This window comes from Ixodes scapularis, unplaced genomic scaffold (assembly GCF_016920785.2).
Source record: "Ixodes scapularis isolate PalLabHiFi unplaced genomic scaffold, ASM1692078v2 PGA_scaffold0__279_contigs__length_252992795, whole genome shotgun sequence".
Lineage (NCBI taxonomy): Eukaryota > Metazoa > Arthropoda > Arachnida > Ixodida > Ixodidae > Ixodes > Ixodes scapularis.
The window spans coordinates 41,156,252-41,181,842 of NW_024609835.1; the positions used below are offsets into that span (position 1 = coordinate 41,156,252).

At 43.6% G+C, this 25,591-nt stretch overlaps 1 protein-coding gene across 4 annotated transcripts in view; it reads left to right on the forward strand.

The window, feature by feature from the left end:
- Positions 1-1,329: 1,329 nt before the first annotated feature.
- The window catches only part of LOC8037877 (phosphatidylinositol 4-phosphate 5-kinase type-1 alpha), a 47,401-nt gene continuing 23,139 nt past the window's right edge, over positions 1,330-25,591 (forward strand). The window contains exons 1-14 of one of the 4 annotated variants that reach the window (XM_029969576.4): positions 1,330-1,716; positions 3,666-3,706; positions 5,784-5,942; positions 7,001-7,131; positions 7,745-7,862; positions 8,463-8,615; positions 9,920-9,979; positions 11,751-11,990; positions 12,296-12,376; positions 13,747-13,831; positions 15,427-15,541; positions 16,776-16,908; positions 18,098-18,185; positions 24,518-24,580. In XM_029969576.4, coding sequence (XP_029825436.1) covers positions 1,629-1,716; positions 3,666-3,706; positions 5,784-5,942; positions 7,001-7,131; positions 7,745-7,862; positions 8,463-8,615; positions 9,920-9,979; positions 11,751-11,990; positions 12,296-12,376; positions 13,747-13,831; positions 15,427-15,541; positions 16,776-16,908; positions 18,098-18,185; positions 24,518-24,580 — 1,555 coding nt within the window. In that variant the 5' untranslated portion in view covers positions 1,330-1,628. The remainder of the gene's footprint in view (positions 1,717-3,665; positions 3,707-5,783; positions 5,943-7,000; positions 7,132-7,744; positions 7,863-8,462; positions 8,616-9,919; positions 9,980-11,750; positions 11,991-12,295; positions 12,377-13,746; positions 13,832-15,426; positions 15,542-16,775; positions 16,909-18,097; positions 18,186-24,517; positions 24,581-25,591) is intronic. The other 3 variants (XM_029969578.4, XM_029969579.4, XM_040504779.2) reach the window with 3 other exon arrangements.

A 25,591-nucleotide genomic window follows, 5' to 3' on the forward strand; every position in this document is an offset into this window, starting at 1 on the left:
TTGAAGCACGCTTTGAAGGATCCAGTAGTGCGGTACGCGGAACACGGTAACGGTTTGCTAAAGTTCCTAATAAGACAGTTCATTGACAGCCGTTTCAATACGCGCTGCTAAAATGAGAGTTCAGATATACGCATCTACGTGCTTCATTGCGCTGAAAAGCACGTGCAAAAAACAAACCGAACCTCCCAAGAATTTTAGAAGACGCGAAAATGCTTCCACGAAATACGGTCGCGTTAAAATCATATTTGCGATTCGCGTCCGATAAAAACACACGTGTAGATTTCTTTTTTTTTTTTCCGGAAAATTGGTGTGGAAATATTTTTTCTCTAGTCGAATTTGGTGAGATTTCCTATTGCTTCTACTCGCATCTGTTGCCTCCTTTATGGCGAAAACGCATTTGCGAAAGTTCATGCAGAAAACGCACGAATTTCTAAGCGTAAAAAAAAATAATTCCACACCTTTTTTTTTTTTTTTGTAACGATCCGTTGGGTGGTATTAATCTCACAAAATATATTATATTTTCGTGCAGTAAATACTATGATTTATCGAAAACGAATTTCGCACGTTCGCCGCGAGGGGTGCCAAGTTGTGGCAAAATAAAAAGTGGGGAGGATATAGGAAAGGATGAGGCGGGCAGACTTGGAAAGAGCAAAGTGTACGTCGGCCTTTAAGCACATGTCAAGCGTTCTTACGCCGTTCCTACAGAGGACCTTATTTCGAGGCAAATGAGTGCTCCCTCCGCGAATTTATCAACTATACTCCGTACTGAAATTCTCTTTTCGTTTGCATGACCAACAGAATGTACTTTTTTTCTTTTTAACATATCTGTAGTAGCAGTCTACGAACGGCGTTTTCATGTAAGTTTTTCAGTAAAGGAGCGCCGATTTCAAGACGTTTATTTCGTGAAAGCAGTACAGATGAATCTTTACAATGGTGATTATTAAATATCACAGGATTTAAAACACAACGCATACCTGCTTAAAAAATGTCCATCCTTATTTTTGAACAAGGCACGAGCAGATTTATCGAAAGAGTAAAACACATGCGCATCTCAGTTTTGGTTTCGGTCACGCGAAAACCCGACATTCCTGCGTGCCGACAAATACAATGAAATTAAACTACATATGATAAAAACAAGAAAATGGATCATTCCTTACCTTGCTGTTAGCGGGCAAAAAGGAAATTCCACTTGACAAGATGAGAGCTCGCGCAAAAACTCGCACAGCCGCTCAAGAACCCAAAGCAAGGCGGGCCACTGCCCGACTCCGACGATTTCGAGTCAGTTCCCGTTTAATATTTCGTCTAGTGGCGCCACCTGGCCGTTCTAGATTGGAGAAAAAAAAGTAAAAGCGGCCATAGATGGCGTTACCGTTCACATCGCTCGCCTATCGCTCGCTGGCTGCAGAAAGCAGAATTAGGCCTATTAGTACTGTGCGCTGCCTGTTTATGTCTGACGAACTACGCGACTTCAATGCTCGATAAAACCTGACCCGATGTGTGTGCACAACCGAATGTGATTGTTCGGCTGCGAGGCGGTGGGCCGGGTGGACGCAAGATGCGGTATCTGGAGTGAATCATTCCGGGAAGAGAATATTAAAACCGCACTTGGAATTGACAGAAAAATCAAGATGGCCTCCGAGACGTCTTCGGTCGCCGCTGCAGCCACCGAGATTGTCGCCTACGATCCCGGCACGACGGAACTACGGGAAAGCACCGGTACGTGCACCAGATCATTCCCCGGGCCTTGCACCACGGTCCGGGCCCGTAGCCTGGGGTCAAGCGCCCTTCCAGAATGCGGAAACGCCTTCCCCGTTCCCGAGGAACGTCGCGAGTCCCTGATACTTTTCTGTCCGTTTGCGGTTCGTTTTTACCCGCCTCCCAGTCGCCGGTACTTTCTGATCGACGCCTCCTATGGCACCCGATGCCCGCGTACCCGTGCCGACGACCGACCTAGAACGGTCAGCCGACGTTGTGGATACTGCATTCCGTAGCTCACTCTTAACTCGCTCTGTTAAATAGGCCATTTGGGAGGTACGGACTGTGAGCATAACTTCTGCTCTTGCGACCCACGAAATCAAGCAGTGTCTATGTAAAGGCTGCTTGGTGCCCGCTGCCCGTGCAGCTTGCAGTGAGAGTCGGCGTTTGTTTGCTCGAGACGTAACTTGTCCTCAAGACCAGTTTGGCGTTGAGTCATAGGCCTACACACAGCCGTCAGACTACGCGCATACCAACTAATTCAACCGCGTCCCACTTGCTTTGGTTTATGTTTTACGCATGGAAAACTTCGTTAATTGGCTTCGACCTTTTCTCGTTCCGAGCTGCGCTACCTTGGATTCACTCTGAGCTGTGATGTGTGTTGGTGTTGTAGTTTGTATGAACTTTAGACAATTCTTTTCAATGGGCATGCATTTTGCCCTGACCTCCAGATTCCGGCACATTACGTTATCCCCCCTCAGGACACGGTCTGGAAGGGTCTCTGATAAGCAGACACCTCGGTTTGATATCATCGTAGCTCTTGTGAGTGTAACTGCTAGACTATTGTTCTTCAGAAACTGATAAAGAATCAAAGTGAGTAGCGTTTGAGACCGGTCTTGTACCCCATAAGAATTCTAGGTGCCTAACCTTTTTCGCCCATCATGCTCTTTGTGGCATGTATGAGCTTTTCTGCTGTAAAAGCTTGAATATGATTTTTTGCATTATCTCCTGTTGAACCAGCTCTCTTCAGTCACATAAACTGTGCTTCAAAATTTAATGCAGTTTCTTGCCCTCGACTTTCTTTAGTTTTGTAGGCAGACTACACACTATTCTCTGCAGGCAGGAGCTCAGTTTGCCAGATACTAGGTACCTCTACTGCAAGAGCATTCACACAGTGCAAGTGCATCCTGATCCAGAAGAATGCATCAGATTTTTGTTACACTCTAGGTTGAGGGGTGAAAGGGCTGTTGATACATCAAAACAGTGACGGAAACCTTCGACTGGGCAAGAAGCATGAACTACATTTGTCCAAAAGGGTTTCAATGGCACCCATCTATCATAGGATTTTGGATTGTCAACGAATGTGACTACTACAGTCGGTGACAGGTTAAAAAACCAGTAGACGCTAGACCTCCAGCACGCTCTTGTTATCTTATGTTGGTCTTTGGTGGCGCATGCGATGAAGTGCTATTGAAGGCGCAAAGCTCATGCTCAAGGTGGAGAATTTGCTGGGTATTTTCAAATGTTAGTGCTGGTTTGCTGTATGACTGTACTATTGTGAACAGGCATGGTGTAGAATCCACTATGCTTGGTCACGACAGCATAATAAAAACAAATAATGTGCTGCCTGCTTACATCCTACAGCTATTTTCAATGTGGACAAAGAAAGTGTTGGGGGAGCCAGAATTGATGACAAAAGTATTGTTGTCAAGTCTAAAAGACATGGCTGTTAGATTTTTATAAAAGAACGTAAATTTGAAGTGCCAATAGTGTCAAATAGGACCCAGAAACATAAAACTTAAGTTTTTGTCACAAAAAAAAAAATATATTTTTTTTTTTCAATTTTTTAAAAGTTTTTTGGAAGGTAAGGAATAGCATGCAAAGTAGCTACAGGTGTACTTTGCTTTCAGCCCTAGTTTTAGTGCGAAGGAGGACATCTAATGCATCTAACAGTATTTTTTTACCCTCAGTTTCAGAAAAGCCTCCGAAGCCAAAACCACCGCCTATTGATGTAAGTGCCATTCTTGTTTACTTATTGTTTCCAGCCCCTGATGGTGACCTGGCAAGATTTTGCTGATATTAATTTAATTTTATCAACATTAACTGCTGAATGAAACAAGTTCTGGAAAATGCATAGAAATGCTTGATTCCTTGGGCAATTTATAAACTTCATGTTTGCAATACTTTGGGGAAATTGTATGCATAGCCTGCTTTATTGTTTTGTTAAAACATACATTTTTCAATGAAGGGTGTAAAGTCTTAGCTGGTGATCATGTTTCTCCTTTTGTTTGAAAACAGGGCTGTGAAAACATTATTTGAATATTATTTAATATTTTTATGTCTTGTATATCCCAGACACATTAGGTTGACCTTAAAAAGGTCTGTGCTAGTCCAGCAGGCCAGTTTATCCAAGGAGATTTTCACTCCTAACCTTGTCGCTGAAATTTAATTGATATACATCCAAAAACCATGTTTAAATTCCACCCATTGAATGTGATCGTCCAACTAGCACATAGCACACCTTAGAGGAAATTTTCCTTACACGGGTTGAGATGCAGATTTGTGAAGATTACTTGACTCTTAAGTAAGGAATGCTTGATTTTTTTTTTTTTTTTTTCCTTCGAGAGCACTAATTAAATTTCGTATAAAACTGCCAAGGTATGTATGGTTGTTTATTTGTGACAGTCTAAAAAATTGACCATACGTAGTGACCAAAGAACAAACCTCGGAAGAGAGGTTTGAAAATGTTTGGTTGTTGGAGTTGTTAATAAAACTTAAAATTTGTGTTTTTATCTTTTTATTGTAACCAGTAACACTACAAATTCAAAAAAAAAAAACCTGGAAACTCCTCATTTTTAAGTTTAGTGCTAAGGCGAACCTAGCTCCTCTTCTGATTGGAGATTGATGTGCTCCCCAACCAATATAATATACTCTAACCTTGAAGCATGTACATTATACTTTTTTGCATTGACGTTATGGGTTCTGCTTTTAGCCTGGATCAATGAAAACGGTTATTTCTGGTGCAACCCTTGCCGTCATGAGACAAATGAGATGCATTGGAGTTTTTGGTGAGGTGACACCCGATTTGTACGTCTAAAGGAGCTATTGTTCATTTTCTGCCTTTCTTTTGCATGTCCATGTGTAAATAATATTAGTTTAAATTCCTTTTGCACTCCTCTTCCCACACTGGCATTAGCTGGTTTTCTAGGAAACAAGCATGACAGCATTTGACTGAAATATGTGACATGTAATGCATCGGGTTCTTTTTTTTTTTTTTTTTCTTTTGAGTAGGTTTCAATTTATTGCCAACTCTAAAAGGGAGCAGCAGGTGCACCCAAGAAGCATAATTTCTAGAAATTGGTAGAGGACTCCCCCAAGGAAAACTATACTGCTTTAAACATGAAATAATATGTCTAGACATTTGGGGCTGTGCAAGAGGTTGTCTTGGTCACACAACTCATTGGTACAATTGCAAACACCCATGAGACATTGCTTAGCCAAAGAGCTGTCTCTTGTAGTAAAAATTCTGGTGCAAGTGTTGGAGACAAGACCTCTATGATCAAATCACAAGTAACTATATTATTGTCATGGGCAATTTTCTAATTGTCCCATTAGTGCTTTTCGAGTGTAGGAACAGTTATCGTATGACTAGTTTGATTTCTTTCTGGGATAATGCAATCATTGGTAATAATTGCTTTTGGAAGTCATCGGGATTGCATTCCACAACATAATTAAACTTTAAGAGATTGTACGTGTTTGGTCCTATTCTGCTCTTGGGCATGATGGAGAAAAAGAAATAAGACACCCAAGGAGCAAACATTTAGGAACTAGACCACCTAGCTATGAGTTTCCAGTTTATTGAACTCCACATTCACATGGCAAATCACTTGCATGACCTAGTAAAGCGATCAGAAGCATAACGGTTATGCTTGAAGCAATCAGGCCCAGTTCATTTCACCTCTAGCTAATTGCCTTATCTGGGAAGCACATACGAGGCCACCGCCCATAGCTTTTGAAAGGGCCAGTTGTCGGTCCTGTCTCAGCCTGATGGTGTATCTGACGGCTGTCTTGCCTTCTCTCCCGGACAGGTGAGTGCAGCACAGCAATACCAGCAGCCGGACAACAAGACGCCCACCACCAACCAGCCCCAGACACCGGGCAGCTCGGCGTACAAGAGCAAGCTGGACAAGGAGAAGAAGATCGGCCACCGCAGGGTTGATGAGGAGGGCCAAATAACTTATAAAAAGGTACGCTGGCATAAGGGGCTCTGGTCCACTTGGCCCCTTGGGGCAACATTTGTCCTGCTGGTACTGTCGGGACGCCCAAGAGTGGCCAGAGTTAGAATCTAGGGGTCTACGATCACGGTACGACTTCCTGGTAGGGGCATTGTCTGTTTCAACTTCTGTTACGCCCGGGGCATGTTTTTCGGCACTTGTTTGGGGATCATTTTTTGTTTGACCGATTGTAAGTGGTTTTATATTGAGAATTTTATATTTTATCTTTTATATTTTCACTTGTCTGTTTGTCAAGTTTCTGAGAGACTGAACTTCATAACTGGGGTATGCATGTCTGTGGACTGCATGCTTGCACCTCTATGTGAACATTTTCTTTTTCTCATAACTTTCTTCTTTCTTTTTTTGAAGTTTGCAAGATTGAAGTTACCAAGAAATGTAGATTTCTTAGATAGTATTTTGGAAAAATGTGCCATGCTTTAGTAGTATTATCATACACTGTTTTTCACATAATGTTGGGTTTCATTTACCTCCACGCTCAGTGTAGGGGGGAGTTGCATACTGAGCAGGCTAATCGGCGTGCAAATGTGTTTTTGCCGCATATACATTAAAAGTTTCTTTTGTCCATTTTGGGACATAATGTTAGTACAAGGAGAATGGAAGCATGTTTAAATGTTTTGAAGTATTAACAGAGAAAGTATTTTTCTAATGATGGTGAGCCATAACTGATACAACCTTAAGCGGATTCACCCATACTAGCTGACTGAAAGGTCACATGATGCAAGGCCAACTGTGGCAGCACATAAATATGTTCATCAACCTTGCCTGGACAGCCCTTTAGCTGTATAGTGCACACAGCTGAAGATGTACCATACAAGCACAGGATGATTGATTGGTTGTGTCTGTAGATACTGAAAACAAACATACGGATTATTGACAATTTCTTCAGTTCAGTGGCTTTGCGAGAGAACAGTAGTATTTGTGTTTTGTATCTGTGTTTTGGGGGATTACCTCTGTTTTAGTGACATACACGTGCCTAATTAGTTCTTCTTCTGTTTTCTTTTGTTGTGCAGATTCAAACGTCCCAAATTATAGGTTCAATTCAACTAGGCATAGGCTATGCAGTGGGCAGTCTGGCTTCGAAACCAGAACGAGATCTGTTGATGCAGGACTTTGCAATGGTAGAGTCCATCTTTTTCCCAGGGTAAGTAACAAGCTTGATTCTTTCCTACCAGTGAGGAGAGCAGTCTCAAGGCCAACTGTTTAATGTTTTATTTTATTTTCTGTTGTTAAACTGACTCGTCACATTTTTAGAGATGTCCGGTTATACTCCTTGCCTAAAGTTTGGCCTTGTAGTGCAGGTGCACGATGGTGCGCATTCATGACTCGTGCTAGTTTTACCAGAAGGGATACATCTAAAAGCTTGCAGAGGCAGTTTTCTTTCTGAACATTTGTATTCTTATTTGATGAGAGGAGTATCTGTATGCTGCTGATGGCAAATTCATACTGATGGAGTGTTTTCAATCTGCGTGGCTCCCAAATGCACAGTGGAATTGCTTTTTGTTTTCTTAAATCTGAAAGAAAATTTGTAACCAACTCAATGTTTTTTGTTGTTGTTATTTTTTTTGGGGGGGGGGGGGGGGGGGGAGAGAAGGGGTTAATTTTGTAAATCATTATCTTTGTCTTGAAATAGGAATTGAGCAATTCGCAATTCTTTTCCCAAGAAAATGCTTATATCTCACATTGTCCCATTTTTGCTGTTGGGTATATGTGGTCCTTTGCATTGTCTGAGAGATTTCTGCCCTTTTTGTTTTCAGGGAAGGAAGCAATCTCACTCCGGCACATCACTACAGCGACTTCAAATTCAAGGCGTATGCTCCTGTGGCCTTTCGATACTTCAGGGATCTGTTCGGTATCCAGCCGGATGACTTCCTTGTGAGCCCTCTCTTTTTGTCTTCCTTGGCATGGGATCAGCTTCCCGTTTCTCATGGGGCTCCATGGTTATATAATATGCAAACAGGGAGGTAGTGGAATTAATGATTAGGCTGGCAGCATGCAATCAAACCACCATTGGGGGGAATATATCCTTCAAGATAACAAGAACCGAGGTAGATAGCTACGTGAAATTATTTTATTGACATGCCGCCCTGCTGTGAATACTGCATCAGGCATTGCTGAGTGAACTCGTATGCTAAAGTTAATTGATTTGTAGAAACAAGAGTATACCACTATACAAGGCTTATTTCAAAGGGTAATTGTGCAGTTCCTCCCCAGCACTTCTGTTTATCAAATTTTATTTCCAATAGAAAAAAATGATTGAAGATATCAAATTGTTGAGGGTAGCAGTTGCTTCCAGGCACCTGAATTAATAATACTAGTCATTCTTTGCATTTAATGAATACAAGCTAGGACTGAATGTACCCAAAGTCATGTTTGTTGCAGAACTTTTACCGCACCCATTCAATCAGACTTTGACGATGAAGGAGGACAATATGATGGCTTAACATAGTCCCTCCTTGCTTCCCTGCCTTCCAGCTTTCGCTGTGCAACGAGTCTATGCGGGAGCTGACGAATCCCGGTGCCAGTGGGAGCATTTTTTATCTCACCAACGACGACGAGTTCATCATCAAGACGGTGCAGCACAAAGAGGCGGAGTTTCTGCAGAATCTTCTGCCTGGCTACTACATGGTAAGGTGCCATTGCAGCTATGTCTCGTTAATGAGGACACCTCCATGCCCCCTGAAGCACCCATAATAATGAGACAGAAATGCACGTGTTCACCCTGTTCGTCCTTGAAAATGTTGTCCATATAGCGAGGTGTCCATATTATTGGGGTCTGTATTAATCTGTGCCTTCATTTCATTTTTTTTTTTTTTTTTGAGACTGTTTACCATTGTTTATTGATTGCAATGTCCTTTTGCACCATTGGATGGGTTGCACGTGTGATTTGTCTTTTATTAGTCTCATTTTTATTTTTCAGCTTGATAACTGTATCTGACAGACATTAGTTTTACAAAAACAAATGCTTTTTAGAGCTTCTATGATATTAAAATTACCAAAGCATCCGGGGAAAGAGAATGTTTACAGACGACTGCCCCCTTGTCCAAGAAATAACACGTAGCTGCAGCAATGTTATAAAACCCAGTGGTGGTGGAGGCAATTCGGAGATTAAGCCAACATCTGGTGGCGTCTTTCTAAAGGGAAGTGGGTTACCATTATCATGCCTCACTTGTCATAGTATATCTGGGCAGGATTCTAACAAACTAGTGCATTGCCAATTTTCCCATTGGCGTAATGGGAAACAAGGATGAGACTGTGTGCATCGTTTCATTCTTTGCATTGAACTATTGGACGCAGAAGCATATTACTCCATTTGGTACTATGCAGGTTCTGCTTTCTTGGTAGGATGATAGTCAGACGAATTATGTCTGGTTTTCCACGTGGAGGGGCACCGTTGGGCATTATAGTGGTTGCAGGAGGACCTACCTGGAGGGCACTGCTTGGATTCCATTATAGTAGGATGTTGATTGCTACAATTTTGTGTAAGGACGATATGTATGTTTTTTTTTATCGGTTGTCATTGATCATTTTTTGCTATCGGGTGTTGCCTGCTTCAAAAGAACTATTATACTTGACTTTTTTACTTTGTAAGCCAAGTAGTACAAAGCTTTCACTCCTTCTGTTAGAACACTTATAGGGGGAAGGATGTCAGTTGAGGCTCAGCCTATCTCACCTAGCATGGAAAGATTGGAATGCGGCAATCTTGCTAGCACGATTGTAATAAGATTTTTATGCCGAACGCAACTTTTTAGGCATTACCCCATCCAGAATTTAGCATCTGACAGATTGCACTAAAGCCATTTGTATCATTAATTTTGTCCAGTAATTTGAGAGCAGTGTTCTTTGGCCATGTTTCGCAGCACTTTGTTTTTTGCTTGAATTCATACAGCTTATGTAAGGAAGATGCTGAGAATGCCAACCTTATTTTGCAGAACCTCAACCAAAATCCGAGGACACTGCTGCCCAAATTTTTTGGGCTCTACTGCTACCAGGTGAGGACCGTCATACCCCCCTTTCTAGACATTTAAAGCTCACCGTCGCTTGGCATGTTAATTGCACTTAGTTATCAGTTCAGTTAAGACTGCCTCCATTGTGTTGAGGTTCCGTAGTGGCTTCTGGAGTGCAAAGCGTAGGGTTCGAACCCTGGGTGGTTGCTTTTATTAGGAGTCTTCGAGACATTGCTCATAGCCTCAGTTGCTCTGAAACTTAAAACCAAAGTATTTTCATTAGTGCTCAGTGAGGTTTGAAAGGGGCGGTTAATGTAGTGCAGTTTAACATATTTATTTCACTGCGAAAGCATTAACTGTCCCATGGAACAAGCTGACGTCGTCGGTAGGAAGCGCGAAAACGGCACCTAGTTTCCGCGATTTCACCTTCGGTTCCATTGGCTGGCGTGCGTCGACGGGGCTCCCATTGGCCGCTGCGCTCGTCAGTTTCCACGACCGCTCACCCCATGGCGCTGAGCGTGCCCAGGGGAGCACCCGTGCTGACCGGCGATGAAAAGTATGCAGCAGACGACAAAGGGAGCGGACGAGCGGCTTGCATGCTTTCGCATTCATAACTCGTAAGGAATGCTGAGGCGTACCTCGAGCTTTTTGTTTGTGTGTTTGTTCAGACCAGGACTCTCAAAAACGCGGCTCGCGAGCCACGTTCATTTCCGCTCTGCTCTGTTCAAACATTTTGCATTATTTTTTTTGTAGCCAAGTATTGCTTCATCTAAATATTTACTTCTCAGCCCTTTTTCATTTAAATCGTCTGGAATGGCAATACCACTACTAGGTTATACAAGTGCGTGCTCAAGGAGGCACCTCGGCTGCGCTGACTCTTGCACAGCAGGAGCAACGCCCAAAGATAAAGCTTTGAGCTCGGGCTTCTAGCTGTTAAACAATACCCTCAAAATGAAAGTATTTTCTTATAATGCTCCTATAAAAATGCTCAGAAAAGCAAAAACAACCACATGATGAGAATTTTTCTATGCCTGTTGATCCTAGTAAATTGTGTGTCCACCCAAGGATGGTGTGCTTGCTCTCATTCTATTGAAAGCTCCAGTAAAGTGGTATGGTGGTGTTTTAAATCTTTTTATAACATTGCGCACGAACCCAAAGTAATCGTATATGCAAATAAAAGCTACAGAGACAAAACAATGAGCTTACAAAAGCAGAAAGCGTAAGGTTCGTTTTCTAAAATATCTCGGGTATCGCTGGGACAGCCAGCTGCTTTGCAACGTTAAACACCATTAGTGTTTGTTTGTTTATTTTTTTTTTTTTTGGGTGGTGGTGTTTATTTCTTTTAGGGGGGTGGAGTCCCAAAATAGCAAAATATGGTTCCTCGATTCTGTTGGCCCTTGTCCGTTCGGGGTTGTGCTATCTGACCCCTTCACTCTAATGAGTTTGAGATCCCTGGTTTAGACAGTGGGAAGTTAATCACCTTCATTGGGCTTCTGATGGGCCTGCTGTGGATGAGAAATTTAGCCAATGCATGTGCATCATGCAGTAATACACAACTGCAAGCCGATATTATGATCATCCAGATCGAAGTGTGTAGGGGTGGGAATTAAGCCCAAGATCTCTGGGTGCTGCAGCGCAAGCTCTCGCTCCCCGTGCTCCAAACTGCGGTCCATTAACACACTTGGCCACCGATCCTTCTCGGCTTAACATGATGCCCTTTTTTTCCTCTCCTTGTCTTTTCTTCCTTGTGCCCTTACTTTCAGTTTCTTCTAACTCTGTTGGACCTCGTCACGTTGCTTTCTTCCCTGGGTTGCAGTGCGGTGGCAAGAATGTACGGGTGGTGGTGATGAACAACCTGCTGCCCTCGGTGGTGCAGATGCACCAGAAGTATGACCTGAAGGGGTCGACGTACAAGCGCAAGGCCAACAAACACGAGCGGAACAAGCGCTCGCCGACTTACAAAGACCTGGACTTTCTGGAGCAGCACCCAGACGGCATCTTGCTCGAGGCGGACACTTACAACGCCCTCGTCAAGACTATCCAGAGAGACTGCAGGGTGTGTTGCCCCTTTCACTTCTTTTCCTTTTCGAGATGCCTCTGAGTGAACCTTGCACGCTTCTGCATCCGTGACTTGGTTTATAACTAGCAGCATGCATCTGTTATATATGTACCTACTACCCCAATTATACGTACAGGGAGCAATGCGCCCAACGGACGTGATACGATAAATTGGCTTCTGAATTGTTAATACAGTTACCAAGGTCTTTTTATGTTTATGTGCATACTATTATGTTTATATCACGGGGCACTCTCATCATCTTGTGTCGTGGGCCTTGACATACAAGGAACCTTTCTCCGCAGGTTTTGGAAAGTTTCAAAATCATGGACTACAGCCTTCTCGTAGGCATTCATAACCTCGACCAGGCAGCGAGAGAAAGAGCCGTAAGTGGTACCTTCGCTTCTTCCTTCTCTTATACGCTAGTTATACATGAGCACTCAACTGCCATTCAACCTATGAAAGTTGGCTCATCTGCATTTGGCCAGAGTTGCATTAGAGTGCCAACACTGCCGAGTGACTGATGACTGTTAAGCTGAGCTAATCTCACTTACCTTAGGTTAAACTGATTGGACCTTACTGGCATACAGATTCAGCACATGCGGCATCGTTAAAAAATGGCCAGCGTAAGCGAAGCACCCGCCGTTTAGGGATGCTGGGAAAGGCATTTAGAAATAATTGTATCAGGAAATATTGTGGGAGGGTACACGTTTTCTGGTTAGAGCAACTGTAGAAAAGATATTGGCAGGTTACGAGACTATGTCCCAGGGGTTAGCACAACGTTGTGAGCCTAACCTTCGCAGCAACATCTTCTCGTAAATTCTCCAAATCTTGGGAAGCATCCGTCTGGTGCATGGTTTCTTAGGAGGGGGGGGGGGTGAGAGAGAGAGAGTTGGGGGGGGGGGGGGAGTGGGGCCTACTAGCGGGACGGTTATGGTGGTCTCCACACGAAGACGAGAGAGCACCAGAGACTGCAGAGGGATGTGGTGGGTGACATGTGGCTTTTGTTTCTCGTTCTACCATCCTGCACCTGTTGACTGCCACAAGTGGAACTTGAAAATTGGAACTTTAGAAGTAAAGTGCTCCTTGCATGTAGCCCCATTGTGGGTCTGTCTCCAAGATACTGTAATATGTGTAGTCAGTGACAGGTTAAGAATTCAGGGGGAGCTCCTCCCACCTCTTTGCACTCTAGCAGAGCGAATGCTGGAGGGGAGGTGACTGCACTCCTAACCTGTCACTGAATACAAGTTCAATTTTGATATCAATTTCCTCATTTACTCACCATTGCTACGAAGACCTCAGACTCTTCGAGGTTGCAGTCACTAAAGTGGTATAGTTTTAAGTTGCATATCACTTAGTTTCAGCAGTGGGTGTATGGAAGCTTGGGAATTACCTTAAAATGTGAAAGTGAGACTTTGCTGGTGTTGCTTGATGCTAGGTTCAGGTGGTAACTCCGTCCGCCATGCGTATGTGAGCGTGAAAAAGGAATTGGAATGCAAGGACATGCCTTGTAAGGACACGCTTTGACTTACAAGGTTGCAGCAGTTGGCGACACTAAGTATTGTTTATGTAGACGTATTTAAGTGCTGCAGGGACAGTAAATGTGCATTCTAGTTTTACAACTTTCAAGCAGGCAGAGGTGAGTTCTCAGCATTTTCTCACACCATATTGGAAGCATTCTGAAGTTTCGGTACCTGGGAAAATGTTCCGTTGAGCTCCATTCATCCGCATTGATGTTGACTGGCACTGGTTGCAGGAACAGCACTTTCAGGGATCCAAAGACGAAGTGAAACTCAATTCGGCCGGGTCAGAGGAAGATGCGACGAGCTACAGGCCTACAGGTGAGACAGAGGCTCTTCCTTTAGACCACAATTTCTCAAACCAGGTTGCTAGGAACCTGGTTTGAGAAATTGTGCTTCCCCAGAAGTAAAAGGGATTCCCGGCTCCCTAATTTCTTGAATCATCCCTTCCCCTGGGTAAAGCGTTTTTCCAGTTTAAGCACTTTTTTTTTTAGATCTTAGCCACCCATGGATACATAACTACGAGCAGCACACTCCATAGTATGCACGTTATAATTTACATTCTCTGTAAGCTCGTTTACCTTTTTATTGCTTCAATTCCAAGATGGGGAGAGGTTCTTTGGCTAATCTTCGAGAGAGATTGGGGTTTCTCAAGGCCACAAAAGTTTGAGAACTTCTGCCAAATTCTTCACTAGGAGAATGCATTCTATTCTGCTCATTTGCTTTAGTTGCATCAGTGCTCGCCAAATCCCCCTAGCAGTGGGGACGGCCCAGTTCCAAGAGAAAGCATGCACATGGTGCTGTCCATCCTTTTGCGCGGCGCCGAGCTGAATGCTGTCGCCGGCGCACCGAGATACCAGATTCGCCGAGGCGGCAGATACAGCTGCATCTGCTTTCGTGGCGGGTTTCCACCCCTCCCAACTGAAGGGGGGAAAACGCCGATGCTGTTCAGGTCCAGCTGCCCAACTGCGCAAAGCCCGTCAGCGCCAAGGACATTAGATTTTTTGGGAACAGGATGCATCCCCCTAGTGAAGTATTTGGCCCAGCTTTGAATGCCCCAGGTGTTAACCACTTCGTACAAAACTGTTTGTGCATAGAACGTGTGAATCCCAAATCAATAAGATTTGTTTTCACAACACTGGAATACTAATAGCTACAGCTATTCTGTTTTTTTCTTTTCTTGTTGTGGTTTTTTTTTTTTTTTTTCTTTTTTTGGTTTGGGGGGGTTGGTTGGTTGTGTGCTATATGTGGGGTTTCGTGTTTTCAGTTAAATCCGAAGAAATCTGACCAACACTCTCCGGTAAATTTTCCGTCCAATTTGGATTTATCCGAAAAATTTAACTTCAAGGTCACAGTGACAAAAAATAAACAGCAAAAAAAGACTGAGTTTTACAACTAAACTTTATAAGAGCACATGTTTAGTGGTCCCGAGGAGATTCCACTTCAGTTTCCTTTGAAATCTAGAACTACTGACAAAAGGGGTTAGCCTTTTAGCACGTCGAAATTCTTTCTGGACAATGGGTGATGGTACCCAAACGTTATTTATTTTGTTTCTGAAGTTTTTTAAAATTTTACACGGTAAAATAAATTCAGAATTTCAAAGAATTGGGGATTTAACAAAAATAAACTCCGATAAACCCCGAACCCCTGCGAAAAATAAACTTGGAAAAACACCCTCCGAATTTAACGAGAAATAAACTCTGCAAATACGGAATCCTATCTATATGCAACTCATGTTAGGTAGTTGTATTTTTGCTGTTGCGTTGTTATGGTTCTTTTTGCCAAGAAGACGACAGACCATACCTTGTCGAGCCAATTGGCTCCTCTGTCTGCCTCTCTGCATGTGTACTTAAGGAAATAAGCTGATTGAACGATTGATTAATCCTGCCCCCTCCTCTTCCCGGGTGCCCGACCAGGGTCGGGGCTGACCAGGAGCAAGTCCGTAAACCGGCAACGGCTGGCGGCCTTCTCCACCGCCATGGAGTCCATCCAGGCGGACGTGGAGCCCATCGACCATGACGAGGACGTGCCGTGAGTCGTTCGGCTCTGTATTTTCTTCTTTCACCGCCGTGTTCGACTCCTCACCTATTGCAGAACCGCCAGAAGGCGCTTTGCGGCGCGATCAGTTTCGTGGAATCCCATGCCTGCGATAGAAGCGCTCTTGGCGAGTTGCCTGGCACAAAGCCAATGGACCCTATTCAGAAGTGTGTGTCCCCCGATTGCTGCTAGCTGCGTCGATTATCCGAGGTCACCATAGTTTGGGCATGCACTTCAAGCATGCATTGGACGCGAGTGCTGCGTTGACGCTCGGCACATACACTGGTCCACGTGTCTTCGCCACAAGTACTGCGCAGGCGCTCAGCGTGATTCTCGGATCCGGTCGCACGCTTAACGCAGAAAGGGATGCCCAAGATATGCTGGCCGCCAGTTTTGTTCGATAGGCTTTCGAAAGGGGTCTCTCAATAGGCTTTTGAAAAAGGTTGTATTGAGAACAACAAGTTTTATGGTTTTGTTTTAAACAAGCGATTAATTCGTACTGTTGTGCCAACGTCAGATTATGTATAAAACACATAATTTCACGCTGGTATGATGGTTATCCAGATCGAAACAGAAAGGGTGCATTTTTACGGCGCGAGTAGCGGCTTCACACGCTCCTTGCCGAAGTGCTGGGAGTAGCATATTAATCGCTCGTTACTTTGCTTGTCCTCCCAGCAGTATACAAACAATCAATATATGGCTCATTTTGTGGAGAGCTAACTTTATTAGCAAGTGTTAGGTACAGTATACTTCACTTAGGATTTCGCTTTTTGTTTTCATTGAATCCAAAGGTTACGCCCTCCAGTAGCACAACTCAATTATTGACAAAGGGTTGCCTTGAAGTTTCCGCAAATATGTATGAATAGCCTCTAGGAATTGATATTTTTTATTCATCATCTAGACTTGAGAAGAACATCATGCTAATAGAAGAATGTCTTGGGCCTTTCCTACGGTATTCTCGAGTCTTCACCCGTCTGGGTGTCCATAGCATGCTCTCCTCCTTAGGGACAGAGTGACGTATCTGGCTATCCTTTCTGTCACTGCAGAAATGTTATGGGCGATATTCTCAGCTGCTAGTAATTCTCTGATAAGAGCTTCATCATTTGAAGTTCAGAACTCTGACGTCATGGCTCAAGTCCGCCGTAACACTCCCTGTTTGTTTACCGGAGGGCAGGGGCAAGATGATCCGTCTTTTCCTAACAACCTGTGCCCATCCTTTCGCCACCAGAGCCGGTGGCATCCCAGCGAGGAACTCCAAGGGAGAGAGGCTACTTCTTTTCCTTGGAGTCATCGACATTCTGCAAAGCTACCGGCTCAAAAAGAAGCTTGAACACACCTGGAAGTCAATGTTTCACGATGGGGTGAGTCCCTCCAGCTTTCTGTCTCTGGGCTTCTTGCAGCCCTCCATGGGATTGTTTAGTAAAAAGTGAAATTGTTTTTGGCCTGTTAAAGAAACAAACTTTGGTTTATTCTATAGTGTCCTGTGCACATGGAAGAATGAATGTATTTGTGGTGACCATGGGAAGTGCCCTAGTTTTGTACGAAAAATTCTGGAAAATAGAGAAGCACTTCTTTTCTCAATTCTACTCAAATCGGGAACATACCATATTTGGTCGAGTAAAAGCCGCACTGTTTATGTACGAAACCTCCAGGTCTGCTTTCCCATGGAGCACGGGGATGGCAAGTCGCCGTGATCGGCAGAGAAATGGCAGCGATTAAGGGGACAGAGATAACGTCTTCACGCGAAAATGCCATCTGCTCAGATCGCAGTTTTACGGGGAATCACATCTCGACCTTGTTATTCGCTACGTTTTTTATGCAGAACGCGATAATTGACTGTATATGTGTTCTGCAGGAAAGTAAACACAAAATCTTTGTTCGCTAAAAGTGCAGCTATTACTTGATCAAGTAGTGTAATTTTTGGCTAGGGTGCCAGTGATACTACGAAATAAATGTTTGTAAGAACTTTTTTTCGGTGATGCCATTATACATCAGTGGCACAAACTCTAAACCTATTGCAAAATTAAACTACCAGAATCAGGGACACAAAGTTTAACACAGGTACGTGCTGGAAAAAGGGTTGAAAAGATGAATAGGCTGACGTGGAAATCTGAATCATTTTCAAGCCTAGTCAAATCCGATCCACGCGTCGGCGAGAAGTACAGTGCAGACAGGCAAAAGGGAAAAAAAGCTCTGGGTGAAGCAAAAGGAAGAGGGTAGCTGTGGTAGTGCGGCGTCACATCAGCTGCCTCGGGTGGCAGCTTGTGGACGTAACAACCATAAAGAACATAAAGGTAAAACCAGCGTGTAATTAATATGCAGATTCACGTGGGAGTTCCTTAGGGTTGGCAGTCGGTAAAACGCATCAATCACGAATGTGTCGACGAGGTTCTACCGTACACGAGGCGCACGCACTACCGGAAGTATTTTCGTCTTCGCGTTCGACCCAAGTGTGTCGTGCCCTTTGCTCACGTCCATTTTGAAATTCACTTTGTTTTGTTTGCACGGGACTGCCATTTTGACGACGTCCCGTTCTTTGTTCCCCGACAGGATTCTGTTTCAGTGCACAGGCCCAGCTTTTATGCGCAGCGGTTTCAGGACTTCATGGCCAAGAGGGTGTTCAAGAAGATCCCCTCTCGTGAGTCGAGGACTGCCCGTGCCCTCCTCCTTTCTCAGGCACCTTTAGTGCGTGTAGTCTGGCGCGGACCCAACGCCCCTCGCCGTTCGCGCGAGGGATGACGCACTGTGCGCCGCACTGCCCTCTAACCCCGCAGTCACACGGGTGCACGCGGCACCTCCCCTCGCTTAGCCGGCGTCCCCGTGGCGTGCTTTTCCCGCCTGCCCAGCACCGTCTGCACACGCCTCACCTTTTTTCTTCTTTTGCGGCCCGGCTCACCACGTTAATCGCTGCTGCTGTTGGCTTTCCTTAAGCTCGCCAAGATGAACATCCGAATGCGAGGTTTGACAGAAGTCTCTGAGATGCTGACGTGCTGGTCCTGCCTAGGATGCGAAGTCAAACTCCTCTAACTCAGTTAACGAGTGCCATTTGTTCAGTCGATTAACCGACTGAACAAAGTCCTTAATCTTACGAACAATTACTCTTTTCCCGCTTCACAAGAAAACGGAAATAATGGCCTGATACATAAATGGTTAACTTATTGCTCCAGCCCATACAGACAGAGTGGGTGACTTATTGAGCTATTCTGGGAGTATGTAGCGAGAATTTCACTTGCTGCCAGCCATTAGGGTACACCGAACAGATGCCCTGTTTGGGTTGACGAAACAGGCAGATAGGCAATTCTTTTTCGTAAGTGGAATCTCGGCGGGGACGTTGTCCCTATCATAGTGCGTAACCTAGTTTGTCGGGGTTGACATGCCATGATAGAATATGGAGTGGTTTGAGTCTCCTTTTAAACGTGGGTAAGCATAAAAGACAGATGCCTAAGGCTCCCATTACCTTTGTGTGCCTGAAAATGCTATATCCTTCGTTGAATTTCTACCCTAAAGAAGAGCAGTCTTTGCTTTCACATAAAGGGAACTCCAGTTGTTTGCTTGCCCTAAGTCCCAGGAACTCGAAGGCAACTACAAAAGCGAATAAGCTGCTTATTTGTGGAAGTTTGTTCCTGAGGTCCAAGCGGCTATGCAGGAATGAGATGGCCAAAAAAATGCGTATGCTGTAGAAGCAGCTCAAGAATAACGATGCCCCTCATTCTTTGAACGAGTGAAACGTTTCGTAAATGAAGATAGAGCTTAACAATTCAAGAACTTTAATCTCTGTTAAGGTCGATTGATTGAGTGGAAAGCTGAGTATAGTAATTTTTCTAGTCCTAGTTTTTTGTGCATTTCCAGAGGTAATGCACCCTCAATGTTTCGTGAAATATGCCATACTCTCCCCTTCTCTCGGGAAAGCATGCACCATACCAGAACGAAGCCCAGGGTGTCAACCTTAAGGGGCATTTATTTATTCCATATTTTATATAACTAATGACAAACAGGTGCATACCTGCCAAGTCTCCCGTATTACCTGGGAGGCTTTAGAATTTTGACGAATTTGTACGATCGACAAAAATATCTCCCAGAAAACTCAAATTAAACACCCCCCCCCCCTCCTGCCCACACTAAAATGAGTTTTTGCTGTCGAAACAAACGGCTGCAATGATAGCGAGGCCCAGCTGTTTCTAGCTAGCATGAGCAGCGCAATATAAATGAGATGAAGTCGTCTTCATGTACATTTGTTGTCAATATTTCTTTCCTAACCCCCCCCCTTCCCCCCTCCCCCATACACTTTGAAATTCTCCCGGATTTGGTTTCTCCGAATTTGGCAGGTATGGAGGTGCACCTTTAAATTTTATTTTTATTTTTCATATTTTTAGTTGCATCTTTTTAGTCAACTTTGCTTGCCATATTGCAGAACCTCCATGGTGCATCTGAGGACATTATACACTAGTAGAACTGAAGACATTGCATTGTCTCAGTTAAAAGTTATTTGGTGATCATGGAACAAGCAAGAACCCACATAGAAAGATTTAGTCTAAGATGTGAGAGTAACTTGACCAGCTAATGGGCTACTCATACTTACTTGTTGGAATCTAGTTTTTGTTGTTTTTACATCGTCTCTTTTAGCACAGCTTCTGTGGATAGGACAGTTCATTTGGGTGCAAGAAAGATGTGACATCCTCTTCACACGAAGACATTAATTGTGCAGCAAGTTTGTGTAAAATTATCTAGTGTGGCTTATATTAGCTCGGGTATTTGTAAGATAATGGTAACCGTTGCACGCGACAGTGTGGACATAACACCTTTGAGCATGTGTCTGTTGCAAGCAAACAAGACCGTAGTGAGGATCCCGGCATGGCTGTTTGACACACTTGTTGCGTTGAATCCGACGAAACTCTTTTCATTAAGGGCTCAGTACCAGTTTAGCACAGTTTGTGGTTGAGCACAACAATGCCTGTCTCACAGTTGCAATTTCCCTCTGGGGCCAGCTCTTTTTCTTCACCAGCATAGCACAGAGAGTAGCAGCATAGTTCATAGAAGTATCTGAGAACTTTGCTATCTCGTGAAGCCTGAATATTGCTGGTGGCATGGGGAGAGATGCAGTTGGTTGTCGAGGTATGCAAGACACATTCTTCTTTTCGAGGAATACCGCTCTGTAACTTAGTTCATATGAATGTTATATTCTGTTCCAATGAGGCTTCCAGTAATAGCTTTTTTAAAACTTGACGTATCGGGCAGTTTACGCATGCACGGCCATCTCGACATTATTCAAAGGCACGTCCCGTTAGATATTGACCATCTGATATGGCACTCCTCCCAGCTCTCTAAGTTGGTACACTTAAGTAAGGAGCACAAATGGCTCTCGCCCCAGTTATTGAGGTTTCTCTTAAGCATACAGGTGCACCAAAGAGGTTTGTGACCTTTCTAGAACACTACCCAGAGGAACTTAATATCATGTGTCTTTAAACGTCCTCACATGTGCACAGCCTCCATAAAAATGCAGTTTTCTTTTTTTTTTTTTTTTTTCTTAGAACTAGAGTTTATGAATTAAAGTAGCGAGATGAAAATACAAGAGTCTCTGGCGCTATAGTTGCTGACGGAGGGATGCAAAGTTGCTTTGCGGAGCGTCCGGGGATTGTTGGGGCTTTCCATACCACACCTCCACTTCGTGTCCTTCACTGCGGGCATTGTGGCACCTTCTGCGCAACGGCAGGACCCGCCCGCATCCGTGGCTTACGTGCAAGCTCGTCCCCCATTCCTCCCCCCCCCCTTCGTCGGTTTCCGGATGGTGGCACCCGTCTGCTCTTCCCTCTCTGCCTTCGCTCCTGCTCTTCCCAAGACTTTTGCCCCTGTGGCCCTTTCTTTTTCAACCTCTCTCTGTCAAGGGAACCCTGTCAGGAATGCGTGCTCCCAAAACTCTACTCGAGTGTAAACAAATCCCCACAGATTTTATTGTTTCTTTCTTTCTTTTTTTTTTCTTGGTAAAACATTTTGGGTAGGAAAAATGTCAAATATTTTGCTAGCAAGCTTTGTGGCGAGTCTGTCGTTGTAATTGAACTAACTGTAGGGTTGAATGTAGATGTAGAAAACAGGACAGCACATTTTTCTTGTTGCCTCCCATCTGCTGTTTCTATGTTTGAGTTCCTACTCTTTGTTTTGCAGACATGTTAAAAAAATATTTATAGTGTAATATTTTAGAATTGACCTCAAAATTGATTTTTGCTTACTTTTTCCAGTGTTAAAATACCTTAAATATTACTTCTTTTTTTTTTTGGCTGTGGTGTACGATATTTTTTTGCTTCCTCGTGCAGTGTTATTGGAATAAAGTAGCAGAACTTGGAATTGCACCTTTGGTCAGAGCCATTAAGACATTAGGAACTGACGTACGATCACACTGGAAAAAGCATCGGAGACGAAACAAAAATTATCGCCTTCAGATTTATTTATTTTTTATTCTGTATTGGTTTAGATTTTTCGGGGAGCTCACATTTTGGGTATTGCAACAGGAGTAAATTGAGCAAAATATCTCTTTTTCCGAATCTCGAGTGAAGTTCTAGAGAGTGCGTCCTTCGGCCTGTCGTCTGTCTGCTTTCTGGAGACTCTCCTTTTCCTCCCCTCTGCCTTGCAGCTGTCGGAGTGTGTTGTTGTCCCCCCCTTTGCCCCGCTGTGGACAGTCCCCTCCCGCTTTGCGGCTTTGAAGCGTCGCAGCAGAGCTTTCGTCGTGGCGGCTTTGCCGAAGTATTTGTCTGTTGTCCGTCTTAACTTGGCGTTCGGTGTTGCGGCGGGTGTTCTCCTGTGGTGGCCAGTAGGGTAGGATTAAGTGTCTGCATTCTTTTAAAAAAGGACACTACCCAGAAAAAAAAAAAAAAAAGAAGAAATTCTGCAGTGCAAGTTCATTTTGAAAAATGCCATATTTACATCCACCAACATCTAGAAAGTATTCCCAGAAAGTTTAATTTGTTTGCACTACATCGTTTTTTTTTTTTTAATAAATCATTTTTAGTCCACTGATGCTAAAGGAAAATGTAGAGGTTAGAGCACTTTGAAAGCATTTTTCTCCGTTCAACTTATAAATTTTACTTTAGGAAAACTATCCTTTGGTAACAGGACAAAAGGAAAGGCTCACTCATTGTTTTTCCCAACTATAATTTAATGGGCAATGCAACTGTGGCGTTACGGCAAAAAAAAAAAAAATTTTTAATTCGGTGCAATGTTAGCATAAAATAAATTGCTTTTTGGAAATTTTGTTTTCACAGTTGAACTTTCCAGGCATTCTGCTGCATATCTAGTGAAGAAGAATGTTGGATATTGCATTCATTTTCTAACGATAGTTTTCCTAAACCATGTCAGTGTGATCCTGATAAAAACTATAATTTTTTTCAGAATGTATGAACACCGATGAAACTTTGCACCGCTTTCTACCTCACAACTTCCACTATATACACTGAAAATTTTATTCATATTGAGTTAAAGATTAAAAAGTTGATTCTTTTGGGTAGTGTCCTCCCTTCATTATAAATGTTGACTTGCTAAAGCATTGCTAACAAACAGATGAGCTTGTAGTTTTTATGGCAGACTATGAAAAGTAGAAAAATGTGTATCATCACATTTTTGAAGCACTTTGTCTCCGGTCGATTAGTGACACAATTGTGGGTGCTAACTTCCCCGCAGTGCTTGCTTCGGAGCACCAAACTACTATATAGTAACAGCTTTCTTTAATAAACAAACTTGGTATGGGTCTCTCTTTCCTATGCTTACGACTTGTAAACAGGGTGACTATGCTGATAATTTGCATCTTTATAAACTAGCAACCCTGCTGTGCATATCAAGTGTTGCTGGTGCCTGACTAAGCATAACTTGTGAGCATCTTAAATGGAAAATGAAAGCGCAAGGCATTTTTTTACCTCCGTATGCACAACTTGAACACTACAAATACGAGCAAGTGTGAGCTTCGACTCCTTGAACATAACTATTGATGGAGTAAACAGGCTTGTCCTGTTTTACTCATTTTGAAAGTACTATGTGCTCTGGCACATTATTTGTGCAGTATGGATATTGAGTTGATTAAGTTATGGCCACCACATGAGTTATGAAGGTATGCAAGAAAGAGTGATTTCTCACATTAGATTGGTTATAAAATTTAAAGTCGATGTAAGAGATAGATTTCACTCAATGTTTTCCTTATAGAATATGAAATTTCTTGCATGCTTCATGCCCACGAAAACCATGGTAAACTTCTTATATGTTGTCTAGATTTGCATAAGCTTGTATCAGGAATCCAACGTGTATGTGCATATGTGCCACGTTTTTCAGTGCAAGTGTTCTAAAACATATGTGCCAAACAGGAAAATTGTATTACGAGCCACTCGCTGCTCATAGAAATTATATGGCTGTTGGAGCTGTTGGTTTTAGGCAACCTGCCCAGCAGAGTAATTTTGGTATTCGTAAGTAACCAGTTGTTTAACGCGATTATAGCTCGATCTTGTAGCTTGTGTTACTATGATTTAGGTTAGTATCCCAAGTTGGAGAACTTCTGCCTTGCTAGCTTGAGCCGAGTATTTTTATCCGAGCACGTATACACATACATCTATCTACTCCGTGCCCTCTGTTGGTGTGTGGCTTGTTCCTGGTGTGTTCTGCTTACAGCCTACACAGCTTCCTGTGCATCGAGCTTAAAAGGATGTTGTTTTCTGCACAGTTTGCATTCATTCTTTTCAACTTTATATACATTGAAAGTTTCTTCAAACAGACAGGCAGCTAAACATAAAATATTGCGGTGCACCGAAAACTGTGGAGGCTGTAGTCACTCGTCGTGAAATGTCGCTCACAGTGTGGTGCAGTTTCCAGTGTCTTGCTGTATGATTTTAAAAAAAAATCTTTTTTGCCTGTTTTTTTTTTTTTTTTTCTCTTTCTCTCTCTCTTTCTTCCCCTGGCTTTTCTCCTCCTTTTTTCCCCTTCCCTGTCTCCAACTAGTGGACCTCCCCGAAATCAAAGGCCCACATCGCAAATTTAGAGCCCTGGTGTCTAGTGTCTTAGGTAGGCCGCAACACTTTCTCTCTGCCTTCGTGGCTCCCTACCGCTACCGGTCTGGGGGGTGTTGTCTTTGCCCCCCTCCCCTGGCGTGTCTGGTGTCGTAGTTCTTTTGTGCTGCGCATACACCCATTCTCTCTTTTGTCTCGTACCTCCTCCTCCTCCCCAACCCTTCCTGCGCGAGTATGTACCACGTATTGCTTTTCGTCTCGCAGTGTTCGCTCGGCGACTTCACTTTGGCCGCCCGCCGAGCTTGCCGGGCGGGGGTAGTTGTTCCCCTTTGTGCCAAAGAAAGTTGCATTTCACTTGCTTAGGCTCTTGGTCGTGACAAGCTCCCTACCCCCCCCCCCCCCCCTCCCCCCCGAACACCTTGCATGCTCGACCTCTTCTCCGTCTGTGCCCAGATTCTTTGCACAAGGTCGAGCACTTGTACTTTTAGTTGTAGGTTGCTCTTTGGTTGCGTTCACTGGGACACATATTTGACGCTGCACAAAGTTGTGATTCACGTCGCCCTGCTAGCACTAGTGTTAGTGCGTATGTAGGAGCTGGATATCTTTACTTGAAAAGAATGCCTGGCAATGCCTGACGGAGAGACACGCTCCTCTTGTTTTTCCGGAATGAGTAGCGGAAACTTTTGGATGGCATGACAGATGCTTTCTGGCTCTTTTGGTTAGATCTACACTTTCTGCAAGCATGGTGCTTGTTAGATGCATAGTAGTCTCTAGTGTTGCCGGGTTAGTTTTTTTAGATGTCTCTGAGAGTCTAGCCTTGCAGGCTTGTTTCATATATAATGTCCTCTTGTTTGCAGCCTTTTGATTTCTAAAACAGCTGCTAGTCTAACCAGCCTTTGTTTATAAGGCATTATGCTACTTTCATGCTGCAGGTACAGTATTTTGAACGGAGCCTTGGCTTTGCGAAAAAAGAAATAAGCGTGACTCTGGTGCCTTTCGTCTATTCCAAACCCATATCAGTGCTCATTAAATTGGAATATACAACGTCTGGCAGTATTTTGATAAC